Below are 16,369 nucleotides of genomic sequence, written 5' to 3'. Positions count from 1 at the left end.
AATTTATTTCAGGTTAGTTAATATAATTTCTAGTTGAATTTTAACTTATTTATTTCCTATTTTTATTTACTAATTTCTTGTCTTTTGTTTTTCAGAATTTTGATGACAATTTAGCTGCTTCAAGGAGTGGACGATCTGATGTTGACTCGTACATCAGTTTTCCCCTTGTCCCTCGTACTGGAGAATTGGAAAAATCAACGTGTTTCATATCCAGTACTTTCTCGCATGGCGAGAGATATATTGGCTATTTCAATTACTTCAGTTGCATCTGAATCGTCCTTTAGTATGGGGAGTAGAATTTTGACCAAATTAAGAGTTTCACTCTTACCAAAAAAATTTGAGATTTTTGTTACAACCCGTAATTGGTTGTATGGTTTTGAGCTGGAGGATGAGAATGAAGATTACCTTAATGTGGTTAATGACTCTGCTATGTAAATGTATGATATAATTGTTTTATATTTTATTTTAATCTCAATATTTCAAATTGTTTATTAATTATTTTAATTTTAATTTTTTAGGGTGTTAACGTTAAGTAAAGCCATTGGAATTTACGATTCGGTCTTGTTTCTTCTATTACATGTAACTTTTACTTATTAATTACTTATTGTGTTTATTATGTTTATCTGAAATAAATTTTAATTGATGTTTTTGTTTTTTTGTAGGATGATTCTGTCCAAAGTAACACATTCTGATTTTGCTTGATATTAATTTTATTTTCATTAACAATGTTGAATGTTTTATTATATAAGGGTTTGGTAAAGTCGTAAATGTTTGGCAATGTTGGCCATCGTATTCCTTTTGTCTTTACCACTGATTAAATGTTTGTTTAATGCAGAAAATATGCCTTCTGTTGATGTTACTGCCTGCTGTTTCATGCTGCTTGCTTCATGTTGTTGCCTTGTATTTTATTTTGTTGGTCTGACTTAAATAGATTGTTCAAACTGTCATTTTTTTGAAATAGCTACTCATGTTAAATTATGTTGGTAGCTTTAAAAGTTGCCCGTAAATTAACAATGTTGGCAGCTATTTCGATATAAAAGCTCGATGAAGAAATCTCTGGTAGCAAAGTTAGGATTTTAGCCTTATAACATTTTTGTTATAAGATCTGAGAGCTTAAAATTTTTTTATTTTTTTTTTTCATTTTATTGTATTGAACTTGAATTGATTCAAATGTAATTCAAATTTTATATTAAATGTTATTTAAATTATCATTATCAATTAAATTTATATTTTATATTATTTTTCATTTATGTTATAATTGTTAGATAATTTTTTGTACAAAAAATAAATGGTATAGTTTATGTTTATATTTTAGAGAATTAATCACGTTTAATACTAACATTCAGTTATTATCAATTTAATTATTATTTTATTACCAAAATTATTCATATTATTAATGTAAACCATTAATATATGTTACATAATAAATACTTTTATTATTAATATTATTTTTTCTTTATATAAATTAAACTATATAATTTATATAAATTAAACTATATTAATTTTTCTTTGCATTATTAATAATGTTTTATCTAATTTACATTTAAATAATTTTATTAATTTTATTAAATAATTTTATATAATAGGTCTATTTATTAATATAAGTATCATAATAAATATTTTATTATAACATTTAAAAATTAATCATATTAATATTTTAATTTCATCATAAGCTAAAAAATTAATAATTTATAAGATTTCCATGGTAATATATATAAGTCAGGTAAATATCAGATCAGATCATTAACAAGTCGGATCATTTACAGGTCAGGTTAAAAACAGATCATGTTGAAAACAGGCTGGGTAATACCAGTTATTTACCAGGTCAATCTCGGGTTCGGGTTCATATCATTCGGATGCAGTTCGGGTTCAGGTATCATATTTTCGGTTCAATTCGGGTTTAGGTCGGATGCAGGTCGGGTTCAGATCCACAATTTCCAGGTCCAAATCGAGTTCAGGTCAACACCAATTCCGACTCAAGTCTGTTTCGGATCGTCATAGTGTAGATCAAAAATAATTTTTACTCGAATCAATTCAATCAACTTTACAGGTCGGGTCAACTTTTTACAACCCTGCCTACGTGGAGCCAGCTTGATGCGTTCACAAAGTCCGCCGCATTACTGAATTTTCAGTCTATTTTATTTATTTATTTAAAATCTTATTTTTATAATTCTGAATTCTGATAAATTCCCCCTACTATTTCTTCCGTTCCACAATCTGATTTACAATTCTAGATTCACACATATAAGGTAAGGTCAACCACAATTAACAAAATTTAATTTCTAAAAAATATATTTTATTTTAAAATGAATATAGAGATCCGTATTATAGTATAATATAAATAAGGGTAAACTACGTATTTAGTTATTCACCTATTCTCGCGTTTCCATTTTGGTCACACAACTACTTTCTTTTCAAAATCATATTTAATTAAACATAATTATTGATATGGTAACTTTTTAAAAAAAATTCAATGATGATATGACATTATCTTATGTTGACACATCAAGATCACTGTTAATTTTTTAACCGTATATGAACAAAACAGAACTAAAACATAACATTAAGTATGATTTTGATTAAAAAATTATCGAATGATCAAAATAAAATTACATAAATAAATAAGTGACTAAATACATAGTTTACCCTATAGACACTAAGAGGTTGAAATTTGGGGCATCCAGCCAATAATAAATTAGAGAAGTGAGAATATAACAGTTATTAATTTGAAGAAAATTCACACACCAGACGAAAAGTGGGATGGGATGTGTGTGTGGTTGAAGGCTTCAAGCAATATATGTATTGAGATGGACCGAATAGGTGGATGGGATAGTCGTTTTTTTTAATTTAAAATTTTTAGATTTTTTAGATTTTTTTTAAATTTTTATGTCGGTTTTTTTATGAAGTATTATTTATTACAAGAAGCAAGTACAACCTGATCAGTATACTAATGCCGGATTTAAACCATAGATTCATATCTATAAGTTTTTCTGTAGTGTATAAATATATATACACGTTTTGATTTGTATAGACATCAACCAAAATGACCTTTGTTTATAATTTTATTTCCCTTTCTCTCTCGACCTCTCCTTGTTTCGTTTCTCAGTCGGCATAAACTTATGGAGGGGAAACTTGTGATTTTGCTCCCCTTGATCGTCTTCTTCTCCATTGTTGAAGCTCAGCAACATGTCGAGAAAATGCTGCAAAACCACAATTCCGATTCCTTCACATTAGAGTTAGTCCACAGGCACGCTCTTCGGCTCACCAACAACGGGCTTAAAACTCGGCACGAACGCCTCAAGGTCCTTCTCCACCATGACATTATCCGCCACAGTATCACCTCCCACAGACGATCTGGAGAAGCCGTCTCGCGCCCGGCTTCCATCGAAATGCCGGTCGCCTCAGCTGTAGATTACGCGATAGCAGAGTATTTTACGACGCTGAACATCGGGACTCCGTCGCAGAAGTTCCGTTTGGTCGTCGACACGGGGAGCGATTTGACGTGGGTCCGTTGTCAATATGGATGTTCGCGACGTGGTGGTGATTGTACCAGAAAGGGGAGGATAAATGGAAATAGGGTGTTACATGCTCCTTCATCTTCTTCCTTTAGTCCGGTCCCTTGCGCCTCAGAGGTGTGTGATGTTGTGAACTCCTTCACTATCACAGCATGCCCTACGCCACTCACTCCTTGTGCCTATTCTTACAGGTACCTAATAGTCTCTAGTCTTAAACTAGATTCATTACCATGACACATTAAGATTCCATTGTCAATAACAATCACTGATCGACCTAGAGGGCTAACGGGTGGTTCTCCTTCTTAAAATTTTACATTATCGTATAATTTAATTATTTTTATTTATAATTTATTTTCGTTCTCTAAAATTCATCTAACAAAAAATCTTACATCCATCTTTGGTAACAATTTACCTGATATTTCGGTCTGAGTGTCGTACAAGTATAACTTCTGGACACTACAAGTGTCTGGTTTGTATCCTGTTTGTACAAAACCAAAGCCTAAAATGGTCGACAAGTGCATTTATAAAGTAGGGATCTTGAAGGTAAATGCTGTTGCATTTAAGGTTCACTGCTTCTTTTGTAGTTTGGCTTTAAATGCATAGCACCAAGCCGCATTAGACAAGGCTAAACCCCACCCATATTGAATGGGAGAGTTAGATCTTCAAGCACGTTTCTAGCTGAAATACATTTATGGTAATTGCGGACATAATATATATAGATAGATAGATAATGTATAGATCCGAGAATAAATGGTGAATGGTAGAGTTAACAGATGAGGCTGGCCGGCCGGCTGCAGATGCAATAATCCATGTTGCCTTCTTAACTACATCCTACACTTAGTGGTAGTTATTATTAGTAGGTAATGTTCACATGACTCTAAATAGATTGGTACCAAAACAGGGCATTCAAGTCCTGGAAGGGGCTTGCTTCTGTGAAAGCCAGTAATTACCAGTGGTACTGACCAACTCTGTTTGCTTTGATTTAGAAAACATTTTTGTTCGGATCAATTTGAGTTTTTCTTATCTAGAGTCATTTGATATGACTACTATTAAACCTATTATCTATATTTGGATCTACTCACCTATCAACTCATCAATAGCCAGCAACCCTATTATTGACACTAACCACGGTATTATCTGGTGTTAGAGAGGTACTTCCCCGTACAAACAAAGTTGATGGGAGAAAGGTCAAAAACTCTTTCCCACTGTTTATATTTTTTAACCCTTTTTTCTAATAACTTACCATCATTCTCCACCCCAATCAAAAAGAACGAATTGTAAAAATAAAAAAAAAAACCTCAAATTTATTTCTGTCGTCAATGTTATTATGCTTTTATTTGAAAAATCATTACGATTCAAATTGATATCCAATTTTGTCGATTTTTTTCTCCAACATGTCTTGGAACAGCTATATAGATGGTTCAGAACCAGCGGGAGTCCTAGCGATTGAGACCATCACACTGTTGGTCTTACCAATGGTAGAAAAACGAGGCTCCGTAATGTGGTAATTGGGTGCACTAACTCTACAAAACCTCAGTTAACCACATCGATGGTATCTTGGGGTTATCCAATACAAAGTATTCTTTCACAATGCTGCAGAAAAATTTGGTGCGAGATTTTCCTATTGCCTGGTTGATCATCTCAGCCACTTAAATGTCACCAATTACCTCAACTTCGGTAAAAGTTGAAACCAAGTGAAAGTGTCGGGCAACGCTCGTTATACCAGGCTCGAACTCGATGTCATCCCTTCATTTTATGCAGTAAATGTTATGGGGATCTCCATCGGTGGCAAAATGTAGGAGATACCTATGGAAGTGTGGGACACGACACAAGGCGGTGGAACGATCATCGATTCTGGCACCAGCATGGTGAGGCTAGCAGATCCCGCGTGCTAAGAGGTAATGGAAGTTCTTACGAAGTCAGTTTCGAAGTACCAACGGGTGAAGTTGGATACAATACCAATGGACTATTGCTTCAACGCTACTGCCGGCTTCGATTAGACTTTGGTGCCGAAGTTGATCATTCACTTCGTCGATGGAGCTCGGTTTGAGCCACACTGGAATAGCTATATCATTGATGCTGGTGGTGGAATTAGGTGCCTTGGGTTTTCGCCTGCAGGGTTTTCTGAATCTTCTATTATTGGAAATATTATGCAACAAAACTATTTGTGGGAATATGATTTGGAAGGGAAAAATTTAGGTTTTGTCCCATCCGCTTGCAATAATAGCTAGTGTTTCGTTTCACTTTCACTCACATTCTGTTGTTAAATTATTACAACCTAAGTTGGCGACGGCTAATTAGAAAATGACAAGATTTAGATAATTTAGTGAACTAATTTAAACCAGTCTCTATAATAGAGGGACTAAATTGTTATAATCCCTAAAATAGAGGGACCTGACAGGTACTTTCACCTAAACTTATTGTATAAAAAAGTTCTGAATATGTGTTTTTTTTGTTGTCAAAGATGTAGTTTCATAAATGGTAAAATATGCAGGTAAGGCAAAGCACTTCATTCATCTCTTGGAATTTGAAACATCCCTACTCGTATCATATTAGTAGTACTTAATTAAATTACATTACTCGAGAGGCTTTAAAACACCGCAAACACAAACACCACCACCATCCTCTCCAACGAAAATCCAACCTATTAATAAACAATAACAGTATTTAGATGAAAGCTGTCCGTCCACCCCTTCGACTATGCCTATCGTAAGCAGTGTTGAATTTGTCGACTAGCTCGTTCATTGTGCTGCAAAGCAAATATCATCACCATGATAATAATAATAATAACAAATCATTTAGCCAAAGATGGAACATGAACGTAACCCTTACCTTGAGCAGTTAGTGAACATCGCAAGATAAGTAATCAACAAGGTATCATTGTATTCCTGTGAATAATTTCAAAAAGAAAAGTTTCGGCAGATTAAATAATTGACAGGCAAATCCTCAAAAAGAGGATTGATAAATCCAAAAGAAAAGAAATGCTTTGAAGCAGGCAATAATTATACAAGTACCAATGCATGTATGTAGAATATGCGAATTTTGAACTGTACTTCAGACTAAAGATCTACACCGGTCTTATTTCCATCAAACTTGCTAACTAGAACGACAAATATCTTTCTATTTTCACCATTGCATCAGGACAATTAACATGCAACAAACATCTTCTTCAGGTCTTCTAACAAGCTACAATGAAATCACAAAAGTTTTAGAAGATCCTATTACGAAACCATGATAGAATGTTCTACCAACTTTCTACAGGTAGGTTGGGTTTTCAAATCTTTCCGTTAACAGAACTTAGGTAGCTGCAAGAAATGGTACTCTGGGGGTAACAATTTGAGGGTATGATTGATCATTTTAAGATACCACACTTTTGATTGTATCAAAGAAAAGTATGATACAAAAACCAAATCCTCACAAGAACAGAAAAAATCACAACTTTCTTGTGGTCAAGAAGAAGAGCTCACCATCAGAAAGTCATCTTGAAATTTTTCTGATTCGATGGCAGGTAACCTTCTGAGGAGGCTTGATACTTGCCTTAATAGTGAATTTTCGCAAGGAATATCACCTGAAATGGAGAACATATTAGAACTAATTCATGGCCATGTAATCCACAATAGCCCAAATAATAATAGTCAATTTTTTTCAGCTTATCCAATGCAAGTAATATATACAACATCCAATAAGAAATGGGAAATGTGTGATAAAAAGTCATAAAAACAATTAAAGATGGTAGCGTTTATAACTTTTTACATCCATAACAATTTCTCAAATTTAGTCTTAATTTATTATGGAAATTGAAAATTATAATTTACTTTGAAGTATTCTCCATGTCTGAAACATTTATCCACACTCTACACTACAAATATAGGTATTTATCAATGACCCCGAAAATTCACATGCATTATAATAAATTTAATTTGAATTACATTCAGAAGGAATGGACTCATACCTTTTTGCATTCCAACAAGATAGTGATGAAGCACCCTAATTCTGCTATTCAACATCTTGGTTGCACTGTGAATACCAGTAAGATGAGCAGCCACTGCATCACAAATACAAAGAGTTCACTTGTAATCATCAATTACAGAAAAGTAAAAAAGGCTTCCATCAAGGAGGATTATGAATTTCCACAGAAATCCCAAGAAGAAAAAGAAGAATGTGGGCTTACATTGAGTTGCTGCTGAACCTCCATCAGATGGCTTTAGGTGGGCAACATGATCCACTGAAATCCTCTCAGCTTCAACAGTCTTTACCACCCCCACACCCCCATAATAAAAAGAAAAAAGGAGAAACAATCTCAGCAATTCCATTTGGTGAAAATTAAACTGTATAGAAAAGAATGGAAATTTCGGAAGCATGAGTATGAACCTCAATTGTGTAGCTTGATCGGACAAAAATAAGTTGTGGAATCCCATCTATAACGTGCAGTTCTTTTATGTTGACATGATCAAGAAGATGAATAAAAATGTCATTACCAAAGAATAATTAGGAACTGTACTAAAGGGTATTAAAACTACCTAAAACTGCAGAAGATTTTCAGTTTGTGTCCCTGTCAGAAATCATTCCAAGAGAGTTTCTTTAAATAAAGAAAAGTTAACACATGGACTAAATTAGCAAATATAGAATGTATATCTTATGTTGCAAAACAAAGAATGTATTGATGATAATGAAGGAACGAATTAGATAGACAGCTAATCAATCATAACAAAACTACACTTTAAACTTTAAAATTCCGTATGATAGGACATAGGATACCTCGATGCAAAAATCCTGAGACAATGAGAGGATAAATATTGATTAATATAAAAGAATGAAATAAAGACTAAACAGCTACAAACCACTTTCATAAATGGTGACTGGAAGATCCTTTTGGGCGGGATTGATTGCAGGATTGAGAAGCACATAGAGAGGGCTTTCATTAATATCCATCAACTGTAACAAATGAACAAGGAGAAATTCTTAAACAAACGCATTGGCCAAAGAAAAGAGGAGACAACCGAGTACTACAATAATATAATTCCTTTGGTAGAAAGAAGATTCAAATAGAAGCGGAAAAACATATCACTCACCATAGCAATCAAACATTAACAATAAGCAACACAATCAAATATGCATCTTTTCCTTAGTAATTATATTTATATATATATATATATATATTATATAAATGTGAAAGGATGGGGAGGTTAAGAAAACATACAGCTTTATGAATGTGCATATCAGATTCCTGGGCATCGCTCCCAGTGGAATACCATCCAAGAATGTAAAAATGGGGGAAAACCTTCTTATCTTGGAAAATAAATTCAAAAGAAAAAATTTTAAATTGGAATTATAAAACCAATAAAAGAAGAAACAAAACGAAAAAAAGTCTTGGCCATACAAAGCTCCTGTTTCTTCTCGAGGAAGGAGCGGTCGAGGGAGTGGGTGGAGGGATCGTAGAGAAGCTCGAAGCTGTTGAAGATCTCGACGGTGCGACCCCTCTGGACACCTATGACACATCCGTAGACTCGAGGGGCTGGCTGTTGGTTTTCGACGCCGTTGACGGTGGAGGTGAGTGGATGAGGGTTCATCTGAGACTTGACCCGAGTGTAGTGCTCGGATATGTTTACGATTACCAGCGGATGAAGCTTGAAGGTTAGGCCGCTGCTCGACGATGACGCCATTCTTTGATTTCAAATTTGATTGTATTTTCCCAGTTTGCGTCGATGCTTTGCTTTGCTTTCTCTGAAATTTTATTTTATTTTATATAGTTGGAGTATTGATTTGGATTTGGACATATGGGCTTCCTCTCTCTTCGGCTTAAAAATATAAATGAGAACTAAGCCCAGCCCATGCTGATCTATATATATATAATTACTTAATTTTTTATTTTTATCACTCAATTATTATTTTTGATCCAAATGTATATGAGTAAATTATCTATTTGGTCACCCATCTATTACTTAGTTTTTTATTTTGGTCATTCAACTATTAATTTTTTAAAATCAAATCTAACATTACGTTTTGGTTCTGTTTTGGTCATCAATCGTTAAAAAATTAATATTTAAAAAAAATTAAAAACATCACATCAACATTACCATTAACTTTTAAACAATGGGTGACCAAAACAAAATAGATATGTAATGTTAAGTATATTTTTGAAAAAAGTAATAAGTGATGATTAAAACATAAACTAAATAATAGGTGGTGAACAAATAGATAGTTTACCTATAATAAAAAAATTAACCCTAGATTTATCTTCAAACATTTTAACTAAATTCTCAAACTATCATTTAAGTATTTTCGTTAGCCTAACTATTAGTTTGGACATTAAATACTGGTTCAAATATAATGTGTTACTTTAAACAGATATTTAAGTTGTTAATATAGTACCCACATATCCATAATTTAATTTTTTGAATTCAAAATAACATTTACCGTCTAAAATTAATCACGAAAACTGATTTTAGAAGAAAATTAATATTATTGGATCAGATCAAATCAGAATGCAGATTTAAATATTTCAATCATCCCTACTATTGATACTTTAAAGACTCAATCAGTTTGTTTTAAAGATAAATTTAGATTATAAACAATAATTTAAGATTGGTTTAATTAACCCATAAAAATGAAGCAATCTGCAATATGGTAAAATAAATGAAGGAAATATGGCTAGGTGTTAACTTTTGATTAAATGGCTTGGATAATAGAAAACAATGGAATTTCTTCGTATCCAGTGATGTGAATGGGTCAAAATACACATGATTGTTGTGAGCCCAATTACAAAGCACTTATAAATACTTTACGTGTATATATTTTGGGCTGCAAATTACAGCAAATGACCCACAGCAAAACATTCCCTAATATCCCCACTCAGTGCCTGATTTGGAGACCCAATTCCAATCATAATTCTAAAGACGGCATAAACAATTTGCTTCTACGTTGCTCTATTATCTATATATGTGGTTTGCAGGCAGCAGCCCAAGATAGAGATACAGATGCTTTAATTAATTGCAGTTGGCATTTGCAATCTCCCCTTGCTTATCCTTCCTCTGCACATGCTGATACATGGCCTTCCTGTGATTTATCTCTTCTCTGCATGACAATTGCATGCACAACCACAATAAACATTTAAATCAAAATCATATTCAAGTTTTTTTTTGTCTCTATATTTACTACAGATTGTATAACAGATTGAAGCTAAAATATGGACCTGAGACAGTTCCAGATTGAGTCATAATGAAGAATGGCAAGGACTCTCCGTTTCCTTCCTTTGTGGGGCTCTCCACCACGTTTCACCACCGGCAATTGTTTTACTCCACTAGCCTCCATCAACTCCCTGGCAATTGCCAAGTCTGTGTCTGGAAAGCAGGTTAGAACTCCACGCTCCTGCCCACGGTAGCTTATCCCTTTTGTGCAGACAGATGAAACAAGACATGTATTTGCCTGTATGCATGGTTTAATTGTTTGTTATTCAAAACATGAAAGAGTGAGTGAGCGAACAAGAGAGAGAGATAGAGAGAAGGTTTGCATCCCATACATCCAGAGCTGTTGAATCACCCTTGGAGACATCACTAGGCTTCTTAGACAGACACCGTCTAATATCACCGAATGTAAGAATCCCCTCCAGAAAATCATCTTCATCAACCACAACCGCACATTTCTGATGACCGTCATGCATGCTTTTCATTGCTTCTTTTACAGTAACAGCCATTGACACCTTCAAAAAATTCTTTGACATGGCCCAAGAAACCTGACAACAAACAATAAGGAATTTGTCAAGTTGAGAAACTCAAAGAGAATACCAATGAGGAGCTCAAACAATGAATTGAAACCAGAAACTTGATCATTTTGAAAAAAATAAATAAATAAACTTCTCTAAAACAAAATAAGAGAGAATTATACCCTAAGATCTTCAAGAAGCATATCTTCGTCTAGTGCTTCTAGGTCAATAGCCTTTTCTATGACAGAGAGTTCCTCAGCAGCGGAAACAGAAGAATATCCTCTTGCTGAATGCCTCGTATCAGATGCTTCAGTCTCCTTGTGCTGGTTAGCCACTGAAGGAACCCATATTGCTAATCCAACAGCCCCCTATATGCCAAATAGAAAAAGAAGAAAAATTAAGTTGTAAATATTTAGACAATGTCTCCAATGAAATTGCTCAAGAATAACACAAAGCCCTAAAGCGTTAATAGTTAATCCCAACAAAACATGAATTAGTAAAGAAATCTTGTATTAGAACATAAAACAAAGAACGCCATGATTTAGATTTCAGTTAAACCACTAGCATCAGTGCATAACTTGTTTCCGTTTTTAGACAACTAATGAAGTCCAATAAAGCTGGACTGCAGTTAAACTGAACCTATTTACTTTTTCTTTTCGCTAAAGATGACTAGGCTGACTATGAAATAATAGTAAAAATTATATTCATGGATTCCCCTATTCTCTATATTGCTTATTCCGAAAATATAAAAAGCAAGCAAGATAGCATAAAACATTACCATAAGAGGAAGTAAGATCCTGTAATCTTTTGTCAGCTCAAAAAGAAGCAGAACTGAAGTTAGGGGAACTGAACAAACTGAAGCTAATGTGGCAGCCATTCCAACCTACAGTAGAAACTTTAATGTATTCAAATCAGCTTAGATAAAATTGAACAGGATTTTTCCAAGCTCAAGAGTAATTGTGCAATAACTCCCCGTTAAAAGTTTACCAGTGCATATGCTTGTGGTTGTGCAACGGCAGCATTGCCTGGAATAGCTGAATTAATAAGATGAGCAGCTGAGCCTCCAAATACAGCACCGACAGCGGCACCAATCATCAAACTTGGTGCATAAAGGCCACCTACAAGCCCAGACCCCTTACATAAAGCAGTGGCGACAACTTTGGCCGCGGCTAGTTGGGTTAGCAACCAGATTCCAGGAGCTGATGCAGACTTCCCAGTATGTAGGATTTCGTTGACGTTTGTAAAGCCCCAGTATAGTATTCCAGGATAGTTAAGAGCTATTATCCCAGCCCCTAAACCACCTAATGCAGGGCAGATTACAGTAGGAAGTCCAAATTTCTCCTTGATATACTCAAATGCTTCTGTGAACCAAGAAACCAAGCGAGTGAAGACTACACTTACAACGCCACAAAGCATCCCCAAGATCAGATACAAAGGTAGCTCTGCAAGGCAAAATTAATATCATAATATATTATTCCCATATATGGAGTTCTTTGTAATCATAACTTTCCTAGTACAACTCATGAAGCGCGTTTTATCTATTCAGGTAAAAAACCAAACAACCACAAGTCTATGCCTTTGGAAATGATAATGCACAGTGAAATTACACATTTACACACTAAATTGGCCATTCACTGTCAAATATTTGAAGGCAAATATGCTTTTTGATTTTTTTTTAATTAAAAAAATTTGTAACGAGGAAATGAAATCAAAACATAAAGTAGCTGCAATTAACAATTCACATACAAGAAGCACACCTTAATTCATGATTAACGGATCAACAAATTCATCAATCTCCTCAGTTAGACAACAAATTACTTTTGAAAGGACTATAAAACTTAATTACATCAGGAAACATACACTAATACATACAAGAAAAAAAAAAGCTGCAATCCTGAAAATAAAAAGAAACTCCTTGCAGGAAGGAGAAATACCAGCAGCAGATTTCAAATCATATGATGGCACGGTGAAGGCTGATTCTGTACCAAGCAAAGCATTTGATACAGTAGATGAGATAACAGAAGCCAAAATAATCATCGCAGTTGTAAAAGGAGGCGAGTTTTCAGCACGTAGAGGTCTTAATACAGTTTCTATAGCAAAGAAGCAACCAGCAACAGCAGCATTAAAACCTGGAAAGAAGGGAAAAAGATTCATTTAATCAATCGACCTAGAAATGGTATATAGCCTTAAATGAAATTAATAGATCGGAAGGAAGCTTAAAAGCTTATGCCAATCAAAGCTAGAACTAAACATGGAAGTAAGTCTAGAGAAGTTTGGATTTTCATGCTCTAGAGGGTCATGTATTAAATTTTTGGGGGTGGAGGTGGGGGTGAGTGGAAGATGACAAACTAGAGATTCGATTGCTAAATAAAAGAATTTGACCAAGTCATTAATCCAGCTTTGCTTCATATTACATAGAGTATTATTAGAGATGAAAAGTTCCTTTAACCAATGGAAGTAGTCTGTAAGAGACTTCAGTAAATAAGTTATACCACACCCTAGCACATCATCACTCAGGTCACCCTTCAAATGACATGATACCATGGAATATTTAGACACTAGTTCCTGTTTAATTGCCTTCCCAAGCATTGACATACATAATTAAGTACAAAGGACCAAACTCTTCCAGACAACAGACTAGAGAAACAGTACCTGCACTAACAATATGAAAACACATGAATATCAGTATATATATGGATTTCAATTTTTCCATAGATGTCTAGTCTGCACACCTCATAAATATAGCTAAAAGACCATTGACCAATTAAACAAATTTGACTGATCACCGCATAACTTTGAGCTGTTCAGTTAAACTTAAAAACAGTGTTCACCATTCTATAACATTGAATTATAATAATAAACCCATGGACTGATGTGAACAACTGAAGTGATAAGGCATTCTCATCAACAAGCAAAATTTTGGGCAAAATAAATCTTAATAGAAATGGAAAATTTTTATTAACACACCAGAAGCAATCCCAGATGCTGCTCCGGCAGCCACAAGAGCAATCTTCCTTTCTCTGTTGTTTTCCATCATTAATGAGAACCCATTGGCACATGACTTTCCAATGTCTACACTGGGGCCTTCTGGACCCAAAGAACAACCTGTACCTAGAGTTATGGCAGCCTGGATAGCCTTTACTGTGGGGAAAACCCCAGCAACCAAACTGAAACCTTGTTGTTGAGAAGAACTGGATTGCCGTATTTGGTTCAAAATCTCGAGTAAACCATGCATCATTCCAACAATAACACCTCCAGTAACTGGTACCAAAAGAATCCGATGCCAAGTATCAGCCAGTCTCTGCAAACGAAGCCAAGTAGCACCCTCATTTGGAGTCCCCGCCCATGCCCATTCATGTATGACGTGAACCTGGTAGAGTAATGGTAAACATCAATACACAGAAATTTCAGCTTAAAAAAACTGAAGAGCCATTGGCTACTCTGACAAATACCATACTATATGGTTCCTAGTAAGCTATCAATAGAAACAAAAACTTCACATATTCATTGCTGCTTTGCTAAAAGATTTGTTTCAGCAAAAGTTGCAAAGGTGAGATACGAGAACCCAAAAGAAGCTGCATTTGGTAGCAATAGAAGGAATGTCATTTGAAGAATGACAATATTGATGGGTAAATGAGAAGAACAAAAACTGTAATTAAGCCCTTTTGATAGCAAATTCAAGAGGATAGATCTAGAGGGAGAAAAAAAGAAAGAAACAAGAAAAAAATTACTCCTTTATTGAAGGCGGCCACAAAGAAACCGGAGGCGACCCCAAGCAAGCAACCGATAAGCAACAAAGCCCATTCGGGAGGAGCGCTATCTCCCAGCGGATCAGCGGCATCCCCAGCGTAAGAATGGTGGTGAACATGACGTTGTTGATGATGATGATGATCTAGCGAAGACGGCGATGAGCGTTCTCTGCCTCTATCTCTGTCTCTATCGAGCCGTTTGAAGCTGAGGCGCCTGGCGGAGAACCCCTTCCCCAAATACTTCACCAGATCATTGATGCCTGCGTTATTGCTGTTGTTGTACGTCACCTGAGATTCCAAGTCATTGGGATTTCCCTCGATGTCATGTTCTTCGTCTTTATGGCTGTTGGATCTCAGGAGATGCCTCTGATCGCTGAATTCACCTCCTTCCGTCATTTCCACCCCCAAACTCTCTCAAGTTCTAATCCAAATTCGATTCTACTTCCGAATCCCAGCCCTGGCCTGCGTTTTCTGAGAAATTGAAAATGGAAACACTCCTTTTTTTATTTCATTTGATTTGGTTCCTAATTTTCAACCATCAATACGCGCGCCGTTTGGCTCCCGGCTTAACAACATCAAACAGATCTCGTACGCGTTTCATATCAGATCGAACCACTACACACGCATACACATAGATAACCAATGTTGTAAATATATTCTGTAATCGTACACCTCCAACAAAAAAATATACTATTATATAATAAATAGTTGGTTTAATAATAACAATGTCTTTTTTTCCAATTAATATGTCTAACGTTTTTAATATTATTGTTTAAGTTAAATAAATGAATTATGATATGTGTTAAAAATATTCATCAACCACTTAAAACGTGATAGTAACGTCTTTATAAACTTTTAAAAAAATTATTTTTTAAAAAAATTAAAATTATTATCATTTTTCAAAAATCTCTCTAAATATTTCTAAAATCTAAAAAAAAGTCTCAAAATTCTTAATCTCAAAATATTCATCTTACCATTCGATCGTCCACCATCGTTGCCACTCCCATCAACCGCCTACCCGTTTGTCATTGTCTATCTACTCATCATCTGTCGTCGATCATGGCTTCAATCTCCCAAAATCCTTTAGCCCGGATCCTTAAATCTAAACCTTAAATTTCAACACCCATCTATCTCAATCAATAGGTGATTGATTGGTGGACTAGTGGCCAAAAGCATGTGGACGCTACCGGTGATGGTATTCGAAGCCGAAATTGAAGATCGTTGAGTATTTTATAAAAAATAAGAAAAGTTTTAGGTTTTTTTTGAAATTTTGTGAATTTTATTTTTAAAGAAAATTAAAGAATAAAAAATCAAACCACATATCAAATGTCGATTGATTGACTTATTTTTAATGATTGTTACTGTCTAAGCACTTAAATGGTAAGATTAAAAATGTTAGACAT

The 16,369-nt window shown here is 34.7% G+C and overlaps 2 protein-coding genes and 1 pseudogene across 2 annotated transcripts; 1 reads left to right on the top strand and 2 right to left on the bottom strand.

Moving 5' to 3' along the window:
* Positions 1-3,055: 3,055 nt before the first annotated feature.
* Positions 3,056-5,787, top strand: LOC120162555 (annotated as a pseudogene).
* A 223-nt stretch (positions 5,788-6,010) lies between these two features.
* LOC120162553 (COP9 signalosome complex subunit 6a-like) lies at positions 6,011-9,235 on the bottom strand. The gene is made up of 9 exons (XM_039172696.1): positions 8,896-9,235; positions 8,716-8,804; positions 8,357-8,450; positions 7,887-7,948; positions 7,687-7,765; positions 7,468-7,560; positions 6,983-7,083; positions 6,348-6,403; positions 6,011-6,264 (listed from the first exon to the last, which is right to left on the bottom strand). Exons 1-9 carry the CDS (start codon positions 9,176-9,178, stop codon positions 6,183-6,185), a joined length of 939 nt encoding a protein of 312 aa, XP_039028627.1. The 5' UTR covers positions 9,179-9,235; the 3' UTR covers positions 6,011-6,182.
* Positions 9,236-10,193: 958 nt separating this feature from the next.
* On the bottom strand, positions 10,194-15,632 carry LOC120162374 (chloride channel protein CLC-f-like). Its single transcript, XM_039172533.1, has 9 exons — positions 14,949-15,632; positions 14,185-14,587; positions 13,152-13,346; positions 12,205-12,659; positions 11,996-12,100; positions 11,400-11,585; positions 11,035-11,247; positions 10,708-10,940; positions 10,194-10,589 (listed from the first exon to the last, which is right to left on the bottom strand). The coding sequence occupies exons 1-9, from the start codon at positions 15,360-15,362 to the stop codon at positions 10,502-10,504; spliced, it is 2,292 nt and encodes a 763-aa protein (XP_039028464.1). The 5' UTR covers positions 15,363-15,632; the 3' UTR covers positions 10,194-10,501.
* Between the last annotated feature and the right edge of the window lie 737 nt (positions 15,633-16,369).

The sequence above is a fragment of the Hibiscus syriacus genome, unplaced genomic scaffold, assembly GCF_006381635.1.
Source record: "Hibiscus syriacus cultivar Baekdansim isolate YM2019G1 unplaced genomic scaffold, ASM638163v2 tig00111402_pilon, whole genome shotgun sequence".
Lineage (NCBI taxonomy): Eukaryota > Viridiplantae > Streptophyta > Magnoliopsida > Malvales > Malvaceae > Hibiscus > Hibiscus syriacus.
This window is presented reverse-complemented; position numbering and strand designations above follow the sequence as displayed.

Coding starts and splice junctions, on each gene's coding strand:
- LOC120162553 (XM_039172696.1), bottom strand. CDS start 9,178: ATGGCGTCATCGTCGAGCAGCGGCCTAACCTTCAAGCTTCATCCGCTG. Junction 8,805..8,895: donor CGAGAAGAAACAGGAGCTTT/GTATGGCCAAGA, acceptor TTATTTTCCAAG/ATAAGAAGGTTTTCCCCCAT. Junction 6,265..6,347: donor ATGTTCACTAACTGCTCAAG/GTAAGGGTTACG, acceptor TTTGCTTTGCAG/CACAATGAACGAGCTAGTCG.
- LOC120162374 (XM_039172533.1), bottom strand. CDS start 15,362: ATGACGGAAGGAGGTGAATTCAGCGATCAGAGGCATCTCCTGAGATCC. Junction 11,248..11,399: donor TGCTTCTTGAAGATCTTAGG/GTATAATTCTCT, acceptor GTTTGTTGTCAG/GTTTCTTGGGCCATGTCAAA. Junction 10,590..10,707: donor TCAATCTGGAACTGTCTCAG/GTCCATATTTTA, acceptor ATTGTCATGCAG/AGAAGAGATAAATCACAGGA.